The 17,403-nt window shown below is 42.4% G+C and overlaps 2 protein-coding genes across 13 annotated transcripts in view; one reads left to right on the top strand and one right to left on the bottom strand.

The window, feature by feature from the left end:
- LOC105071778 (histone H2B type 2-F) overlaps nucleotides 1-17,403 on the bottom strand; it is a 56,231-nt gene that overhangs the window by 23,638 nt on the left and 15,190 nt on the right. Inside the window, exons 2-4 of one of the 12 annotated variants that reach the window (XR_006726167.2) lie at nucleotides 17,146-17,340; nucleotides 13,715-14,138; nucleotides 11,014-13,069 (exon numbers count right to left, since the gene is read on the bottom strand). The exons of 2 other annotated variants lie outside the window; for them this stretch is intronic. Coding sequence is in view for 2 of the 10 variants with exons in the window: in XM_045519222.2 (XP_045375178.1) it covers nucleotides 14,123-14,138; nucleotides 17,146-17,340 (211 nt within the window). In the remaining 8 variants the exon portion in view is untranslated. Of the gene's footprint in view, nucleotides 1-11,013; nucleotides 14,139-14,323; nucleotides 17,341-17,403 lie in introns of those variants that run through there. 9 more of the 12 variants (XR_006726168.2, XR_006726170.2, XR_006726169.2 and 6 more) reach the window with 9 other exon arrangements.
- On the top strand, nucleotides 4,859-13,303 carry FCGR1A (Fc gamma receptor Ia). The gene is given in 5 exon segments (XM_074349960.1): nucleotides 4,859-4,889; nucleotides 6,082-6,336; nucleotides 10,518-10,769; nucleotides 11,898-12,182; nucleotides 12,966-13,303. Coding segments are annotated over 5 exon segments (1,161 nt in total).

The following is a 17,403-nucleotide window of genomic DNA, read 5'->3' on the forward strand; positions in this document are numbered from 1 at the left end:
GCCTGGCAACACAATTGACTCAGTGTTTCTGCTGATCCTTTTCCAGTTCACCAATCTCAGAGGCAGTAATATATTTCTGCAAGTAGCCAGCCAGCTGTCAAATAACTGGAGAGGAGTGGAAGAGAAAAATAATCTGGGAGCCTCGGTGTCTCCTTGACTCTTTTTTTTTTAAATTGAAGCTTAGTTGATTTACAGTGTTGCATTAGTTTCTGGTGTGCAGCACAGTGATTTAGTTATATATATACCTTTTCATATTCTTTTTCCAGTATAGATTATTACCAGATATGGAATGTAGTTCCTTGTGCTATATATTAGGATCTTGTTGTTTATCTATTTTATGTATAGTAGTTTGTATCTGCCAGTCCCAAACTCCGAATTTATCCCTTTCCCTTCCTTCCCCTTTGGTAACCATCGTTTGTTGTCTGCGTTTGTGAGTCTGTTTCTGTTTTGTAAATAAGTTCCTTTGTATCATTTTTTTTAGAGTCCACATATAAGTGATATCATATGATACTTGTCTTTCTCTTTTTGGCTTACCTCACTTAGTATAATAATCTCTAGTTCCATCCATGTTGCTGCAAATGTTATTATTTCATTCTTATTTATGGCTGAGTAGTATTCCATTGTGTGTGTGTGTGTGTGTGTGTGTGTGTGTGTGTGTGTGTGTGTATCACATACTTATCCAGTCATCTGTCAATGGACATTTAGGTTGCTTCCATGTCTTAGCTATTATAAATAGTGCAGCTATGAACATTGGGGTGCATGGATCTTTTCAAGTTGGAGTCTTCTCTGGGTATATGCCCTGGAGTGGGATTACTGGATCATATGATAACTCTATTTTTAGTTTTTTAAGGAATCTACCTAACATTTTCCATAGTGGCTGCACCAAATTACATTCCCATGAACAATGTAGGAGGTTCCCTTTTTTCCATACCCTCTTCAGCATTTATTGTTTGTGGACATTTTAATGATGGCCATTCTGACTGGTGTGAGGTGATACCTCACTGGTTTTGATTTGCATTTCTCTGTTAATTAGAGATACTGAGCATCTTCTCGTGTGTCTGTTGGCCATCTGTACATCTTCTTTGGAGAAATGTCTATTTAGGTCTTCTGTCCATTTTTCAAACGGGTTTTTTTTTTTTTGCTATTGAGGTGTATGAGCTGTTTGTATATTCTGGAAATTGAGCCCTTGTCACTTGCATCATTTGCAAATATTTTCTCCCAGTCCATAGGTTGTCTTTTTGTTTTGTTTATGGTTTCCTTTGCTGTGCAAAAGCTTGTAAGTTTGACTAGGTCCCATTTGTTTATTTTTGCTTCTATTTCTATTGCCTTGGGAGACTAACCTAGGATAATTTATATTAGAGAATATTTTGCCTGTGTTCTTTTCTGGGAGATTTATGGTGTTCTGTCTTATGTTTAAGTCTTTAAGCCATTTTGAGTTTTTGTGTATGGTATGAGGGAGTGTTCTAACTTCATTGATTTACATGCTGCTGTCCAGCTTTCCCAAAGAGACTTGCCAAAGAGACTGTCTTTTCTCCCTTGTATATTCTTGCCTCCTTTGTCGAAGGTGTATGGGTTTATTTCTGGGCTCTCTATTCTGTTTCATTGATCCATATGTCTGTTTTTGTGCCAGTACCACACTGTTTTTGATTACTGTAGCTTTGTAGTATTGTCTGGGAGGGTTATGCCTTCAGCTTCATTCTTTTCCCTGAGTATTGCTTTGGCAATTCTGGGTCTTCTGTGATTCCATATAAGTTTTAGGATTATTTGTTCTAGTTCTGTAAAAAATGTCATGGCTAATTTGATAGGGATTGCATTAAATCTGTAGATTGCTTTGGGCAGTATGGCCATTTTAACAATATTAATTCTTCCAATCCAAGAGCATTGGGATATCTTTCCATTTCTTTAAATCATCTTTAATTTCTTTAATCAATGTTTTATAGTTCCCTGTGTATAAGTCTTTCTCCTCCTTGGTCAGGTTTATTCCTAAGTATTCTTTGATGTAATTTTGAAAGGGATTTTTAAATTTTACTTTTCTGATATTTCATTGTTAGTGTAAAGAAATGCAACCGATTTCTATATGTTAGTCTTGTATCCTGCTATCTTGTTGAATTTGTTCATCAGTTTTAGTAATTTTTATGTAGAGTCTTATAGTATCATGTCATCTGCATATAGTAACAATTTTGCCTCTTCCCTTCCAATTTGGATACCTTTTATTTCTTTTTCTTGTCTGATTGCTGTGGCTAGGACTTCCAATACTATGTAGAATAGAAGTGATGAGTCTGGGAATCCTTGTCTTGTTCCAGATTTTAGTGAGAAGGCTTTTAGCTTTTTACCATTGAGTATTATATTGGCTGTGGATTTGTCATAAATAGCTTTTATTATATTGAGATATGTTCCCTCTATACTCACTTTGGTAAGAGTCCCCATGGACTTCTATGTCTGCAAGAGACTAACTAGAAGAACTGCCTAGTAATTAAGCAAACTTGGATTCAAGACTCTGTGTTCTCTTCTGTTTTAGTGTTCACCATTTTCTTCAGGTAAGATGAGTTGTGATAAAAATGTAAGTCTGACTTTTTTTGCTTGCAGTGTTCTCACTGGTTCTAAATTTTGTGAATATGGGAGCTGTTGCTTGGATAGTTTCATGGATATACTTGACCTTTAGGAACTTCAGAAACATAGGACATGAGTGGGTTCCTAAATCCATCTTGGGAAGTTTTGGCAGAAATAAATAAGCACCAGAAATAAAAGTAACAGCTTCTAAGACCAAAGACTGGTTGGAACCATAACAGATTTTTTCTTTTAAACCAGAGAGGAGTTGTTTTCATAATTTAATTTTCATTTTGTTGGACACTTTATTTATTTTGATGAGGACATTAGTGGAGGGAAATTTCTTTATTGGATCATTAATTTTTATTTCCCTAAAAGAAATGTAATAAAATAATAATAATAAAATTTCACATCTTACATTATTCACATTGATGTAGCTGGCTTATGCTGTCATGTATTACCCACTATATAATTTACCTCATGAGTATGTTCAAATATGTAGTAATACCTACCATTTTGTATATATTTTACATATAGATAGATAATGCAACTATTTATAACTCTAGAAGGGAAATATAATGGGAAGGTGTTGGTGACCCTTTAATGTAGCCCTGAAATTTACTGAACTTGTGCCGTGTTCTCACAAACTTCAGAAGGCTATGCTATAATATTAAAACGGCATTCCTTGTCTGGTTATATTGCCCATTTCCTGGCTCAGCATGAAACACAGGAGGAGTGACAATGGGAAGACAATGGCCTTTTGATGGACTTACCTCATCTCTGTCTTACTATTACTTGGAATGACATCAGAAAATCAAAGGGGAATATTTACGTAGAAAGGGAAATTCTCCTTTTCTTCTCTAACCGTTAACGCTCAGTGGGAGAGCAAATACTCTTCTCATTCTTCACAATCCAGGACATATGTTGAGCTTCCTTTTCTGACCGTTGAGATCACAGTATATTAAAACATCATAGAAAGGAGTGTGATTACTACTGCCCGCTTTCTAACTGAGCATCAAAAGTTCCAACCTGACTGGTGTCAAGGGGAGCTTCCAACCTTTCTTACGGGCCCTCTTCTCTCATAGGACTTGGACCATCAGGTTCATTTGGGGAAGTTCAGTAAAGGTTGTTTTGTGCTTAGACAGAAGGAAAAACCTCTAAGACCCTGAACTGAACCTTATGTTCTGATCTAGTTTACTGGAATTCCTGCTACTGTGACACAAGCCGCACTAATAACAAATTGTGTTATTGGTAATAACCATACACTTTGCCACTTCTTTGTGTACATATCTCCCTCAGGAACCCCCACACCTGCCAGGGAACCTAAGTTACTGGCAGAACGGGACTTGGGAGTTCTTTGGTCCTCTGGCCAAACGCCACCAGTTAAGTGCTCTAATTTCACCATTTTCTGATATTACACCCACCATATTTTAAATACTGTTTATTTTGGAAAGTCCAGTTTGGAGGCAGTGGAGATTATTACTTTAATGTTATTCCTCTATTTTTCAAATTTTAACCATAATGGGGATTTCTCATCAAAAAGTATGGAGGCTAGAAGACAGTAGGATGACAATTTTTACTGTGAAGCAAACAGATCAAACCTTGGCAGGAGTTATAAATCTAGCATGCAGTGGTGGCTTCTATATCAGAAATACAGAGATCTTTACCTTGTGAGAGAAAGCAGTTTGCTTTTCTTTTGGCTGCCGGAGGGATTGATCTACATAGTACCAAGAAACTTTACTTGGCAAGAAACCTACTTGCTTATTGGGGTTTATTAGTCACTTTTGCTAGTAGAGGTCTCATAACACTGCAGTCAGAGCTGTTGATATTAAAATTTTTGACTTGCCAAACAACAGGATATTATTCACTGGAGAAACTTTGGACATCAGAGGGTACAGGCACTCATGTTGAATTTTGACCTATCCACTGGTGGCAAATAGGGAGTTTATCCAATTAAAAATGACACAAATGAACTTATTTACAAAACAGAAATAGATTCACAGACATAGAAAACAAACTTACGGTTACCAGGAGGGAAGAGGGAAGCACAGGAATACATATCTATCACTGAATCACTATGCAGCACACCAGAAATTAATACAACATTGTAAATTGACTATACTTCAATTTGTAAAAATGTTTAGAAAAAAAGAATTAGGGATGTATTTCCCAGAAAAGGAACATGATAAAAATAGTTAGAAGAGACAATTTCCTTCCTCTTTTCTCATCTTGGCTCCACAGCCCCCCAGCACAAAATCTTCAGTGTCTTGTGTGCTACAGGTCTCACTGCTGCTGTCAGCTTGGAGATAACATGTGGCTCTTAATAGCTCTGCTCCTTTGGGGTAAGTTGGGCTTCGAGGTGGGTAGCTAGAGGGGTACAGGCTCTGGCTAAGGGAACTCAGGACTTTTTGTCTTGTTTTGGTGTCCTAGACTAGAACTCATGAGTATGGAGACGGTTGTATCTGTGCTCCCATGGCTTATTGGTGCTTATTATATCAAAAGAATGGGAAGGGAGACTCCAAGGTAACATTAAGCCTGGAAGCAGCATGTCACAGTAAAGCCTCATCAACAACCATCTGTAGGCTGTTCTGTACCAATGGTACCTGATTTTGGAAAAGGAGTAGAGAGAAACTCAAGAGGCCTAAGCTGGCTCATCCGAGTCCACGTTAATTGTCTCCCCAGCTCTCCCGTCCTTGTCATCTCCCACTGACCAACTGATGTCTCTGTTCTTTGGTCTCTTACAGTTCCAGTTGGTGGGCAAGTGGGTAAGTCATCTCTAACTTAACTTCTCTTCCTCTGCCACATTCCTGCTTCTGAAGAATGGGTCCCCTTATCCTGAAGAAGTTAGTAAAGAGAGAGGATACAAAGGAGAAAGATGTATAAATTATGTAAAATGCTCTATATTCAGAGAATGATTTTTATCAAATCCTGGTTTTTAAGGTTTCTCTCTAAGATTTTCTGAATGAGCTCTGACCTCCTGGTTAAATGCCTAAATAAATGTATGTGTAATAACAAGAAAGTGCCCAAAATTGCAAAACCATGGAAGTAGCTCTGCTGGGTTTTCCAACACCCCCCACACCAGTCTCCCTTAGAAGAAAACTGAGTGTATTTTTTTCCTTCTCAGAGAGAACCAAGCAGTACTGAAGGCTTCAGAGTATGGAGTTCGATGCTAATAAGGCCTGAGATTAACCCTTAGAGACAGTATACTACAGAGGATAAGAGAATCTGCTCTAGTCAGTTTGCCCTCGTTTAAAACCCTGCTTCCTGCTTACCAACAAGGAGACCTAAGCTAGTCATTTATTTCTTAGGACCCCAAAATCTCCAACAGCTAGAAGCAGATTTAATAACAGGAACAGGACTCTCTGCAGCAGGGCCTGGGCACTCTTCGTGGCTAGCTTTTGTACTTTTCCACTTGCCTATTTTCAATCTAATCTAAACACTATACCTTTTCCCCTTGTGCTAGCCACAAACCTTGCCAATTGCTCAGATTTTTCTTTTACTCCACTTGGTCTTTGCTTTTTAATCCCAAAGCAGATCCCACAAAGGCAGTGATCACACTGCAACCTCCATGGGTCAGTATGTTCGAAGAAGAGGATGTAACCTTATGGTGTGAGGGACCCCGTCTGTCTGGGGACAGCTCTACACAGTGGTTTCTCAACGGCACAGCCATTGAGACCTTGACCCCTAGATACAGAATTGCTGCTGCCAGTGTCAATGACAGTGGTGAATACAGGTGCCAGACAGGTCTCTCAGTGCCAAGTGACCCTGTACAGCTGGAAATCCACAGAGGTAAGTGTAGCATGGAAAAGGAGAACTGGAAATCACAAGGTCTTCCTTTGTGTTTCCTCCTTTCTAGATGCCAGATGTGTGTGTGTGTGTGTTTTCATTTACCTGAGTATTAGTCTCAGCTCTATGTGTCTACCAGGTACAATAAAGATACTTAAAACATCACATTAAGGTCTTACGTTGTGCCCCCAGAACACCCCAACTAGGGCAGCTGTGAGTAGGGTATCTAGATTAAAACTTAGACCCTAAGATTTTATTATTCAAAATTATCTAGTTTTGGTGAAAAAAGTAATGCCTGCACATAGTAAATAATAATAATTCAGAGAAGTGAACAATGAAGTCTCTCCTACCCCAAACCCCAAGTCCTGTAGTCACCTTCCACAAAAACAAAACCATTAATATATAAAAACTTTTTTAAGTGGTTGGTTGAATACTCTATATACTGTCTTACACCGTACTTTTATTACTTAAAATACTTTGGAGGTCTGTTTATATCAGTGGAGACCAACCCCTAACTTTCTTACGTCTGCTGCGCTATGTGGCTGTGCTGTAACTGGTGTAACCATTCTATTAGTAAACTTCTAGTGTGTTTCCATTCTTTTGCTTTTACAATCAATGCTGTAGTAAACATCTTTATACACATAGTCTAGGGGGACATTTCATAGTATACCTGCAATATAATATTCTAGACATGGAAATACTGTGAGACTTTCAAGTATTTTAAACTTTGATGAATAGAAGCAAAGAAAAACATCACTCCCCACTTAAATGTGTCAGAGGTTTCTGTTTATCAAGAGATGGAGACTGCAGGACTCATTAGGGCAAAATGTGTCATTATTCAGGACAAATAATTGAATTCAGTAGTTTAGTTATTCAAAAGCAATAGGTTAAAACTTCTTTGTAATTGATTAATCAAAAGTTAATCCATCCTGGAGGCAGAAGCAGATTTATGTGGACTAGGTTGCTGTTAGGGAAAATGTGTTTTAATCAAGGATATGTTGAGAGTGTCGGAGGAAGAAATGCTGGGTGCTCCTCATATGTCTCTCAAGACTCTGAGAATCAGTTCCTAGGCCCGAGAGGCGAGGGGGGCAGACCCCTGTTTCAAGAGACCATGTAGTTCAAGGAGCAGCAGAAGTGTTTGGTGGTCCTGGCAACAAAGCGTGAGCCCGGCCTGCGAGGGGCCGCCTGCCTCGCTGCTGCGCAGACGCTGGCACCCCGAGCACCAGTGGCCTACTGAGAGTAGTGTCTTTTACTTTATTTTACATTGTATTATATTTTACATGATATACCTTTTTATATTATATTTTAATGTGAACTTCTATGGGAGTATAACATACAAGAAAACTACGTACGCCCGTGAATTTTCACAAAGTAAACAGCACCCATGTCAAGAAGTAGAACATTCCCAGAATCACAGAAACTCCCCTTGCTCATCTCTCGTCCCCGCCCCCAGCACTGACTGCTAACACCACGGGTTTTCACCTGGTTTTTAACTTCATATAAACGGACACAATACGACATGGTATGTGCTCTGTGTCCGGCTGCTTTTTCTCATGTTTTTTTTTTTTTAACATTTTTCATTGATTTATAATCATTTTACAATGTTGTGTGCTTTTTCTCATGTTGACTGTGAGACTTGCACATGTTGTCAAGTTGCAGTTCCCTGGTTCTCATTACTGTATGGTATTCCATGTTTGCTCGCTCTGTTGATGGAATCTTGGGTCGTTTCCAATTTGGGCCTCTGACAAATAGTACTTCTGTGGCCATTTTTGTACATGCCTTTCAGTGCACATATATGTTGGAATATATATAGGCGTGGAATTACTAGATCACAAAATATGCATATATTCAGCTTTAGTTTTCCAAAGCGGTTATACCGCATTACACTCCCCCCAGCAGAGTGTGATAGCCCTGGAAGCTCCTTGTCCTTATTAACACTAGGTGTTTTCTGTATTTTTCATTTTAGTCATTCTGGTGCACATGCAGTAGCATCACATTGTGGTTTGAATTTGCGTTTCCCTTATGACTAGTGATATTGAGCATTTTTCATATGTTTATTACCTATTTGAACATCCTCTTTTGTAAAGTACCTGTCTAGGTTTTTTGCCAATTTTTAAAATTGTTGTCCGCCTTTTCCTTACGGACTTGTAGGAGCTCTTGATATGTTCTGGATATAAGGTCTTTTTTAAGTGTTGTAATTATCTTCCACTCTGGACTTGTCTTTTTGCTATCTCATTGTTGTTTTCTTTTTTTCAATGAACAAAAGTTCTTAATTTTACTACAGTGCAATACATGAAGGTTTTTGGTTGGTGCTTTCTGTGTCCCATTTTAAAAAGTTTTGGCCCAGTTGGTCAGCAGTGGAGGATCTAACTGCAGTTACACTAGCTCTCAGTCACTTCAGTTAAGTCTGTGTGTGCTGAAACCAGGAAAAGACAGCTGGTTCATGGACCCGAGTCCTAATCATGTGACTTACAACGAGTCCCCATCCTACTCCAAAGTGAAGATGAGAATAGGTTTTAAGTATGAAATTAATGATGTCTGCTAAAAGCTGCAGCCCGCAAGTTTTGAAATGTAATAACCCCATTATTATTTAAGACTAAATATTTTTAATTTCCATTATAATTGGTTTCTTTCTTTTACTCATGAATATTTAGAAGTGTTTTTAGAGGGTGGCATTTTGATCAGAATTTGTGTTAAATACATGAGTTCCTTGATGTTTGTTGAAAATTGCTTTGTGGCCTAGTTCATGCTCATTTTTTTTGTATATGCATTTGGAAAATTTTATTTTCCTCAGGTACAGCATTCTATATAAATCCATGAAATCAGGCCTATTAATAGTGTCATTCAAATATTTTATATCATTACCAGTATTTTTGACAGTTTCTGATGGAAGTATTAAAATTTCCCACTATATTTGTGACTTTATAAAGCAAATGGGTCTGTGTGTTGGGGCAGTGCAGTCTGCGAGCACCTTTTGGTTAGGAGCAGGAATAAATGAAGGAAGAGTATTCATTCTGTTTAGAAGAACTATGGCAGCACCAAGACTGTGAGAACCATGCTATATTCAACGCTGGATGCCTGCCTTCCATTCTTAGATGAGTTCTGGATGGGCAAAAAGCACTGTATCTCTTCTCTTTGGTCCTTTAAGAACCTCACCTTCATTTAGTCAAAACAAAACAAAACAAAAAAATAAAGGCGACCTCTTGAGGGTATGTGCCGAGGTGTACATTAAAGGGAGGGCCCATCTGACTTGTAGCTTGTTTTCACCAACTCTATCACTGATTTCACATATGTGAGTATTCCTGTCAATTTAGAACCATTTTTATTTCTGGATATGTTTGCCATTATGTGTATTTGTCTTAGTATGTGTGATCCTATTAACAAATTAGTCAGCAGTTAGAGTGTATTAGTTTTCTATTGCTGTGTAACAAATTACCACAAATTTAGCAGCTTAAAACAACATACATTTATTATCTTCCCATGGGTCAGAAGTCTTGGCTCAGCTTAGCTGGGTGCTCTGCTCAGGGTAGTCAGGGTGCTGACTGGGCTGTGCTGCTTCCTGCAGCTCTTCCAAGCCCCCATGGTCACTGGCAGAATTCAGCTCCTCGTGGTTGTAGGACTGAGGTCCCGACTTTTTGCTGGCTGGAGGTCAGCCTCAGTCCCTGGAGACCCCTCCCATGTGGCCCTCACACAGGCCCTCTCACAACATGTCAGCTCACTTCTTTAAGGGCAGCAGGAGTCTCTCTCAGTCCAGTCAGCTTAGTCTCATATAGTGTAACATCATCATGGGAGTGAAACCCATAACCTTCATCATATTCTGTTAGCTAGAAGCAAGTCATAGGTTCCAGCCGTGCTCATGGGGATTATACAAGCATGTGGCTCATTGGAGGCGTCTTAGAATGCTGCCTATCACGTGCAGGGAGCTGTTTTTGTCCCTACCAACTTCTGAGATCTGGAAAGGGAAGATAAGAAAGGGCCAAGTGCATGGTTGCTGGTAAGGATTACTTTTCTTCCCAGAAAAGCTAAAGATATTTGAGGAATGGGAGAGAGGCCTCAAATTCAGCAGAGCTCTGAGGTTTGAATGTTGCAGAGAAAAAAGATTTTTAAAAGCCCCAAGGGCCCAGCTTTGGCCTCTTTGTTCCTCTACCATTGTATAAACACATTTTTGGGTCCACATTTTCCAGATTGGCTACTACTCCAGGTGTCTAGCAGAATCTTCACCGAGGGGGAGCCTCTGGCCTTGAGGTGTCATGGATGGAAGAATAAGCTGGTGTACAATGTACTTTTCTACCGAGACGGCAAAGCCTTTAAGTTTTCTCCTCGAGATTCTGAATTCACCATTCTGAAAACCAACCTGAGTCACAGTGGCGTCTATCACTGCTCAGGCATGGGAAGGCATCGCTTCGTATCAGCAGGAGTATCTATCACTGTAAAAGGTATCGTATCTGAATAGTCGTAGAGCTGTCATTTTAAGGACCAGAGGAAAACATCATGAATTACCAGTTCAATTTGCAGGTGAAGAAACTGAGCTCCAGAGAGGTAAATTGCCTTACTGAAGGCCACACAGAGACCAGTGGCTAGCTGGGATCAGAACTGAGGTCTTCTGGGTCCCCACCCACCCCATCCATTGCTTTTTCCCCATCAGCAATTCCAGGAGCTAATGTCAAGGCCAGGCCATAGTGAGGATCCATTTCATCACTTTTATTTTAGTTGCAGGGAATAGAGACTCACTCAAGATAAGGAGGAGAGTTATTAGAAAATGACTCAATGCGGGGTGGGGAGGGTATAGCTCAAGCAGTAGAGCACGTGCTTAGCACGCACGAGGTCCTGTGTTCAGTCCCCAGTACCTCCTCTAAAAATAGACAAAACCTAATTACCTGCCCCCCATGGCCAAAAAAAACCCCCCCCCAATACAGAAACAGAAACAAAAGACAAGAAAATGACTCAGTGGAATCTCATAAAAGCTCCCCAGCCAGGAAGACACCAGGATGTGGTTATACTTTCCGTCTGGCTCTCAGGGGCCACGTGGCCTCTGGTCCCACTTCTCTCTGAACCTCTGCTAACTAAGCAGCTTCTTCTGTTAAGTTTGTGTGTAGCTGTTGTGATTCTTTCATGGCCTTTTATCTTAGTGCTCATAACCATTAGCAACTTTTTTCTGTCTGAAAAATAGTTCATTCCTATGGGAAAGAAATTATTGTCCTAGATTATCTTTTGAGGCAGAAACACAATGAGTCACTGAACTGGCTAGTGTGTAAGTCAGTGTCCACTCCTGGTCAACCATTACAAAAGGGCAAGTTCGTATAGTAAATAGCATGGCTATTCAGGGAAGCACGGGCTGTGTAGAGGTGCTCTCCCCAGTAGGTGTAGGCAAGCTGGCAACCGTAAGTATGTTTATGAAAAAAACCCCAAGAATGGCTCTGCCGGAAGTGGGGAAAATTATGTTGTACAGATGCATTCTCTAGGGGCAGATTTCCCAAAGGAGGTGGGGGTATATCTTGTATTTAAAAACAAAGAAACCTTGACACTGAAGCAGGCAACCCTATCCGCACCCACTTTTTCTTTAGAGCTATTTACAGAGCCAGTGCTGAGAGCATCCTTGCCATTCCCCCTCCTCGAGGGGAATACGGTCAACCTGAGCTGTGAAACAGAGTTGCTCCTGCGGAGGCCTGGTCTGCGGCTTTACTTCTCCTTCCACATGGGCAGCAGGACCCTGAGGAGCAGGAACACATCCTCTGAATACCAGATACTTACTGCTAAAAGAGAAGATTCCGGGTTGCACTGGTGTGAGGCTGCCACAGAAGATGGCAGCGTCGTCAAGCGCAGCCCTGAGTTGAAGCTTCAGGTGGTCGGTGAGTGAGGAACGTGGGAACTGCCCAGCACACGAGGGGGTGCTCCCTTTTCTCCTGTGGGGCTGAGGTCTGTCCAGGGGAGTTCATGGCCCAGCCGGGGAAACGCCTGAACAGGCCTCTCCACTCTTGACTGGAAACTTCACACTTCTCGTAAACTTCCTTAACTTGCCTTCCCTTTCTTTTTCTTTCCTTCTTCCACTTATTTCCTTCCCTTTGTCCCTCCTTCCTTCTTTCCTTTTCTTCATTTTCTCCCCCTCCCCCCCCCCCACCAATAACCTAATCAACAACATACTGAGTTCTCCTCTCTACTGTCACAGAAATGGGGTATAAAGACACTGGGGGCGGCTTTTACCTCAAGGGGCTCAACATGGTAGGCTGGCGAGATAGGGGTTTGGGGGACTGCACGTAAGTACCTGCCCAAGTGTCTATACATGGCTGAGGTGGAGGGACCATGAGCTGCAGAACAAAGACTCTTTGCAGAAAGAAAGTTCATCTTCAACCTAAATTCATTCTAAGCATTAAATGGCATAGAAACAGCAGTTCTCTGTGAAACTAGAAAGCAAGTCCACTGGCAAGACCCTGGCAGTTAAGCTCTTATGAGGAGCCTGCCCCGTGCCCGTCCACTGCAGGGCCCACTGGAGCTCCCTCCAGCCCCTGAAATCCCCGGTGCCTCCACTGGGTACAGACACAGCAGGTCTCAGCCAGCCTTCTCTTCCAAACGTAACTCCGTCAGGTCCCTCTGGTTTCTACACAGCGTTTCTTCTCTGCCATTTTCCTTTACAGGCCCCCAGTTGCCAGCTCCTGTCTGGTTTCATGTCCTTTTCTATCTGACAGTAGGAGTAATATTTTTGGTGGACACTGCCTTCTGTATGATGATACATAAGGAACTGCAAAGAAAGAAAAAGTGGAATTTAGAAATCTCTTTGGACTCTGGTCATGAGAAGAAGCTAACTTCCTACCTTCAAAAAGATAGTCACTTAGAAGAGCTGAAATGTCAGGACTGAGAAGAGCAGCAGCAAGAAAGGACGCACCAGGAGACCCTCCGGGAGGAGGGCGGCAACTCAGCGTCCACAGACGTGACAGCCGCACACCTTCCTCTCTGTGTTAGTGCCGGGCACTGACACCCAGAAGTTGAAAGATACTCGAACTGTGAATCCCATGACATCTGACTCTTAAATAAAAAGCAAATAAATGAGGTGACTTCAGTGGAAGCAAACTTGGACATTTGGTAATCAGGGATGATTTGAAGTGAGACCTACTCTAAAGAAATCTTTAGAAACTTGGAAGTTGAGTCGAGCCTGATTATCCTATTAGGGTATTCTGAGCAGTAATTTCTTTCTGGGGACAGGGTGAAAAGGTAAGTGCGTGCATAGGTAAGAGATTAATGCAGAGAGAGACAATGAGAGGACGGGGTGGACAGAGAGAGGTGGGGGGCAGAATATGAGGAAGACGAGGGAATCGTATAGACCAAGAAGAAGGAAACAGAATTTACAGGTGACTCTGAGTGACTGTGAGAACGAGAGCGCTCGCACCTCCCGGTGCTCAGGATGGTGACTTCAAAGCTCTTCCCTTTTCCGTCCATACATCTTACAGAGATGCAGCGAGTAGCTCATGATGAGAAATGGGTGTGTTGTTTTTGCCTTTTCATTTGAAGTTTTCTCATAACCTCTGTGTCCAGAGACACCAGGGGTCCTGCTTGTCTGACCCAGTCCCCCTCCCTGTAGGAAGGGGGAGTGTAGCTGCTGCTTTGCTGAATAAAGTAAACCCGGCTCTCCAAGCGCTGCACCCCAAGGGGAGCCTGCAACTGGGGAGAGGCCATGATGTCCCAAGGCCGCAGCTCCTGCTTCCGGAGGTCCACGTCACCCTTCTGACTTCCTAGATGATTCAGGATACATTACTCTCCCACTTGGGCTCCAGTTTGGAGACAAAATATTTTCCTGCTACTTCATAGCACAGCTGAGAAAAAAATGAAATATGTGGATAAGACTTTGCTAAAGCTTAGGGAAAAAAACCCAAAAATGGTACAAACAAACCTAGCAACATAATGCTAAATTATCTGATTAAAAAAAATGTTACTTATCTGCCCAAGAAGGATGCATCCCCGCCTGGCCTCTGTCCTGGTTCCATATGGCAGGACTCACCTGTGACAGCCACCATCTAGACGCGCCCTCAAGCAACCCGGGACACGAAGTAGACGGGAGGCGCCTCAGCCCACTGCTTTCCTAGTCTGTGGACGGTGAGAATGTTCTTCTCCCCTTCACTTTCAGAAAAAGTTCACTAATTATCATCTCATTAGAAGTGTGACAACTCCAACATTTGTATTAAAAGAAATGGTCATGTGTAGCAGGAGCTTTACTGATTGCACGTAATGCTTGGCCTTAGGGACTGGGGAGACAGAGAGATGAGAACCGCAGGGAATGAGTTCCAAAGGAAAGAGGCCCAAAGACCCTCTGTAGCGGGACTGTCTGTTGACGATTCTAGCCCGAGGACCCAGGAACTGAAGCAGGAAGTGACAGGCACACTCAGAGGAGAGAGCTCTATTCTACCCTCACTGGGTGGCAAGGATTTTAAGGAAAGGGCTCCCTGGAGACAGAAGGTTGGGGGCAGAAATGGACACAGACAGCACTGTGACCCGGGAAGAGGCGAGGAGCCGGAGCGGGGCCAGTCATTGCTAAAGCAGCAAGTGCCTCCTCCTTCCCCGCTCTCTGCGCTTCCTCTCCACATCCTTCCACACTTGTGTCTTCGCCAGTGTTTTCTCATATGTACTTTAATAATTTCCTGATTGAACGATTTGCACCTCAGTCTATCCTTATTTTTGGTGTATAAGCTGTGCAGAAACAGGTTCTTGGTCCCCCCCAAATTGTGGCCTACCTGCATGTTCCCAAGCCTTGGTGCTGGGTCTGGTCAAGGCCTGGTACCACCTCCTACTTTCTCCAGGTGGGTGTCCAGCCCTCCAGTTTCCCTCGGTGGTTGAGTGCCCTCTCCCTGGCACTTAACCTTATCTGTCTAAGAGCTTACTTCTCTTCATTTTTATTCCATCCAGTACTAGAGACACACAGAGAAATCACCGGATCCTGTTGGGGAGAGAGGCCCAAAGGACCCTAGATCCTGTCTTTCCTAACCATCCTCCACCTTTGGGGAAAGCCTCTGTGTATGACCAGGGCGTGGGGGTGGTCAGTGCCACTGGGGACCAGGAAACCATGGGCAGGAGAGTAAAAGGTTCTCTAGGTCTGCTCTAGAGACAAATTAACAGGTGCCCACAGGGAAACTTTAACCCATGGTCTCATTTTTTGAATCACTAAATCCAATTTGCTTCAGACGTAAAAACAAATGCACTGATTAATTTGAATCTGCACACCAGCTTTTCAATTTGCAGGGAGGGCACAGCTGAAAAAAGTCAGAGATGGTTGCTCACTCCAGCCTTTGGAGTAGGACTCTTGGCATTCTAACTGGAAAAGAGCCCTTCTGTTTCTTGTGGTTTGCGTGCCACCACTGGTCAGTCCCATGCCCCTCCACGTACTCCAGATGCCACCTGCAGGCCGTTCTTCAGAATGCCTCTGATTCTTGAAGGCTCCTCTACTGTGTGAACTGGCATCCAGGGAAAACCACAAGTGCAAAAAAATTAAAGACCCAGAATGGAGCCTCAACCAGGGAGGATGGAAGTTAGCCGGTCAATAGCCCCATTGTGTACCTCCTCTGGGAGTGGGGTGCGTCTCACACAGTCTCAGAGGGCCCCCTGCGGGATGGAACCCCAGTCCTCACAGTGGCAACCTGCTCGCCATCGGTGCCTCCTTTACGGACTCTCCTCCCTTCCATGTTTCATTTCTCCACTCCCATCACTGTGCTTCCTGAGATGACCAAATGTGTACTTACACCCGGCCTTGGTTTCAGGATCCTCTTTGAGGGGAACCAACTTGATTGCTGTAACCAGGCCCATGCCGGGATACCAATGACTGGCACTGAAATCATCTTTTGTCTGTTGCTTTCATTTAACTTCAGCTTTTATGCACTAAGCATCAGTCTTGTGTGGTAAAATGAGACAAATGGGTGGCCGTCGTTAGCTAGTGAATTCCTGCTCATTCTTTAAATAGCTCTTCTTTCCAACTGTTCTGAGTCTTCCAGGAAGGACGGTGCTCTCCCTCCCCCTTTTTCCAGCACCCCTTTGCTCCGCACACTCATGTAACAACCTTTCAAACAGATCTCGTAGCCTACAATACTAGGCACTTTTTTTTTTTCTGGAGTGGTAGGATCATTTTTTTTTAACCTGTTCTTAGTTTTGTTTGTAATTTTTAAAAATATGTTTATATATAATATATAACACATTACATATACACTAATTATGTATTTTATATATAACATTTTTTGCATTATATTTTTAAGGTAAAAATTCCATTTTGACACATCTATCTTGTCAGAATGGGATTAAATAGGTCTTGGGGAGTGAAATCGTAACTAGTTACTGTTTAGTGTTTCACTCTTCATGTGGGTCAGTTAAGAATCTTCCAAGTTGTGAGCAACAGAAGCGAACTCTGGCTCCTTGAACAAAAAAAAAGAACCCATGGGAGGAATACGGGAGAGCATGTAGGACCGAAGGGCAGCCTTCGAGAAGCCAGAAGCAGGAAGCCCCTGAGAAGATCCCAGTGCTATAGAACTACATTCTCTTCTTACTCTGCATTTACTTCCAGTATCTTTTCAACCTAAGCTACTCCCCCCATGAGTTATTTACGTAAACCTAGAACTACTGCTCCCCACTAAAAGTGTCCTGACCTGCAGAGAGAAATCAATGAGTAGGTCTTGATCTATATGCTTCCACAAATGTTTCTCCAAAACACTTCCTCAGAAAAAGACAAAAAGCAGAACAGCAAATAGCAGCTCAGGCTGAGTTACCTGGTCTTTTGCTGACTCTCTGAGTGCCTGGGAGGGCAGTGGAGGCTGAGGCTCCTCGGGACAGTGGGGATCTTACCAGAAGGGATAGACATGCAGACCCAGCAGAAGGCAAACCGGCTCTTGCTGAGAACCCCACAGTCCTCCGTGATGTGTGCGCCCCCCACTGCGGAGCAATAAACCCAACTTGTTCAACCACGAGTGTCTTCCTGGTGATCTTTGGTTGAAGGTGCACTGACAGTAGATTTTAAAAGTTCTAAATCCTGACCAGAATCTGAAAGGAATATAATGAATTGTTTCAGTTTTCATAATCACTTAGCACTTTCATGACCGCCTC

This window comes from Camelus bactrianus, chromosome 21 (assembly GCF_048773025.1).
Source record: "Camelus bactrianus isolate YW-2024 breed Bactrian camel chromosome 21, ASM4877302v1, whole genome shotgun sequence".
Taxonomy (NCBI): domain Eukaryota; kingdom Metazoa; phylum Chordata; class Mammalia; order Artiodactyla; family Camelidae; genus Camelus; species Camelus bactrianus.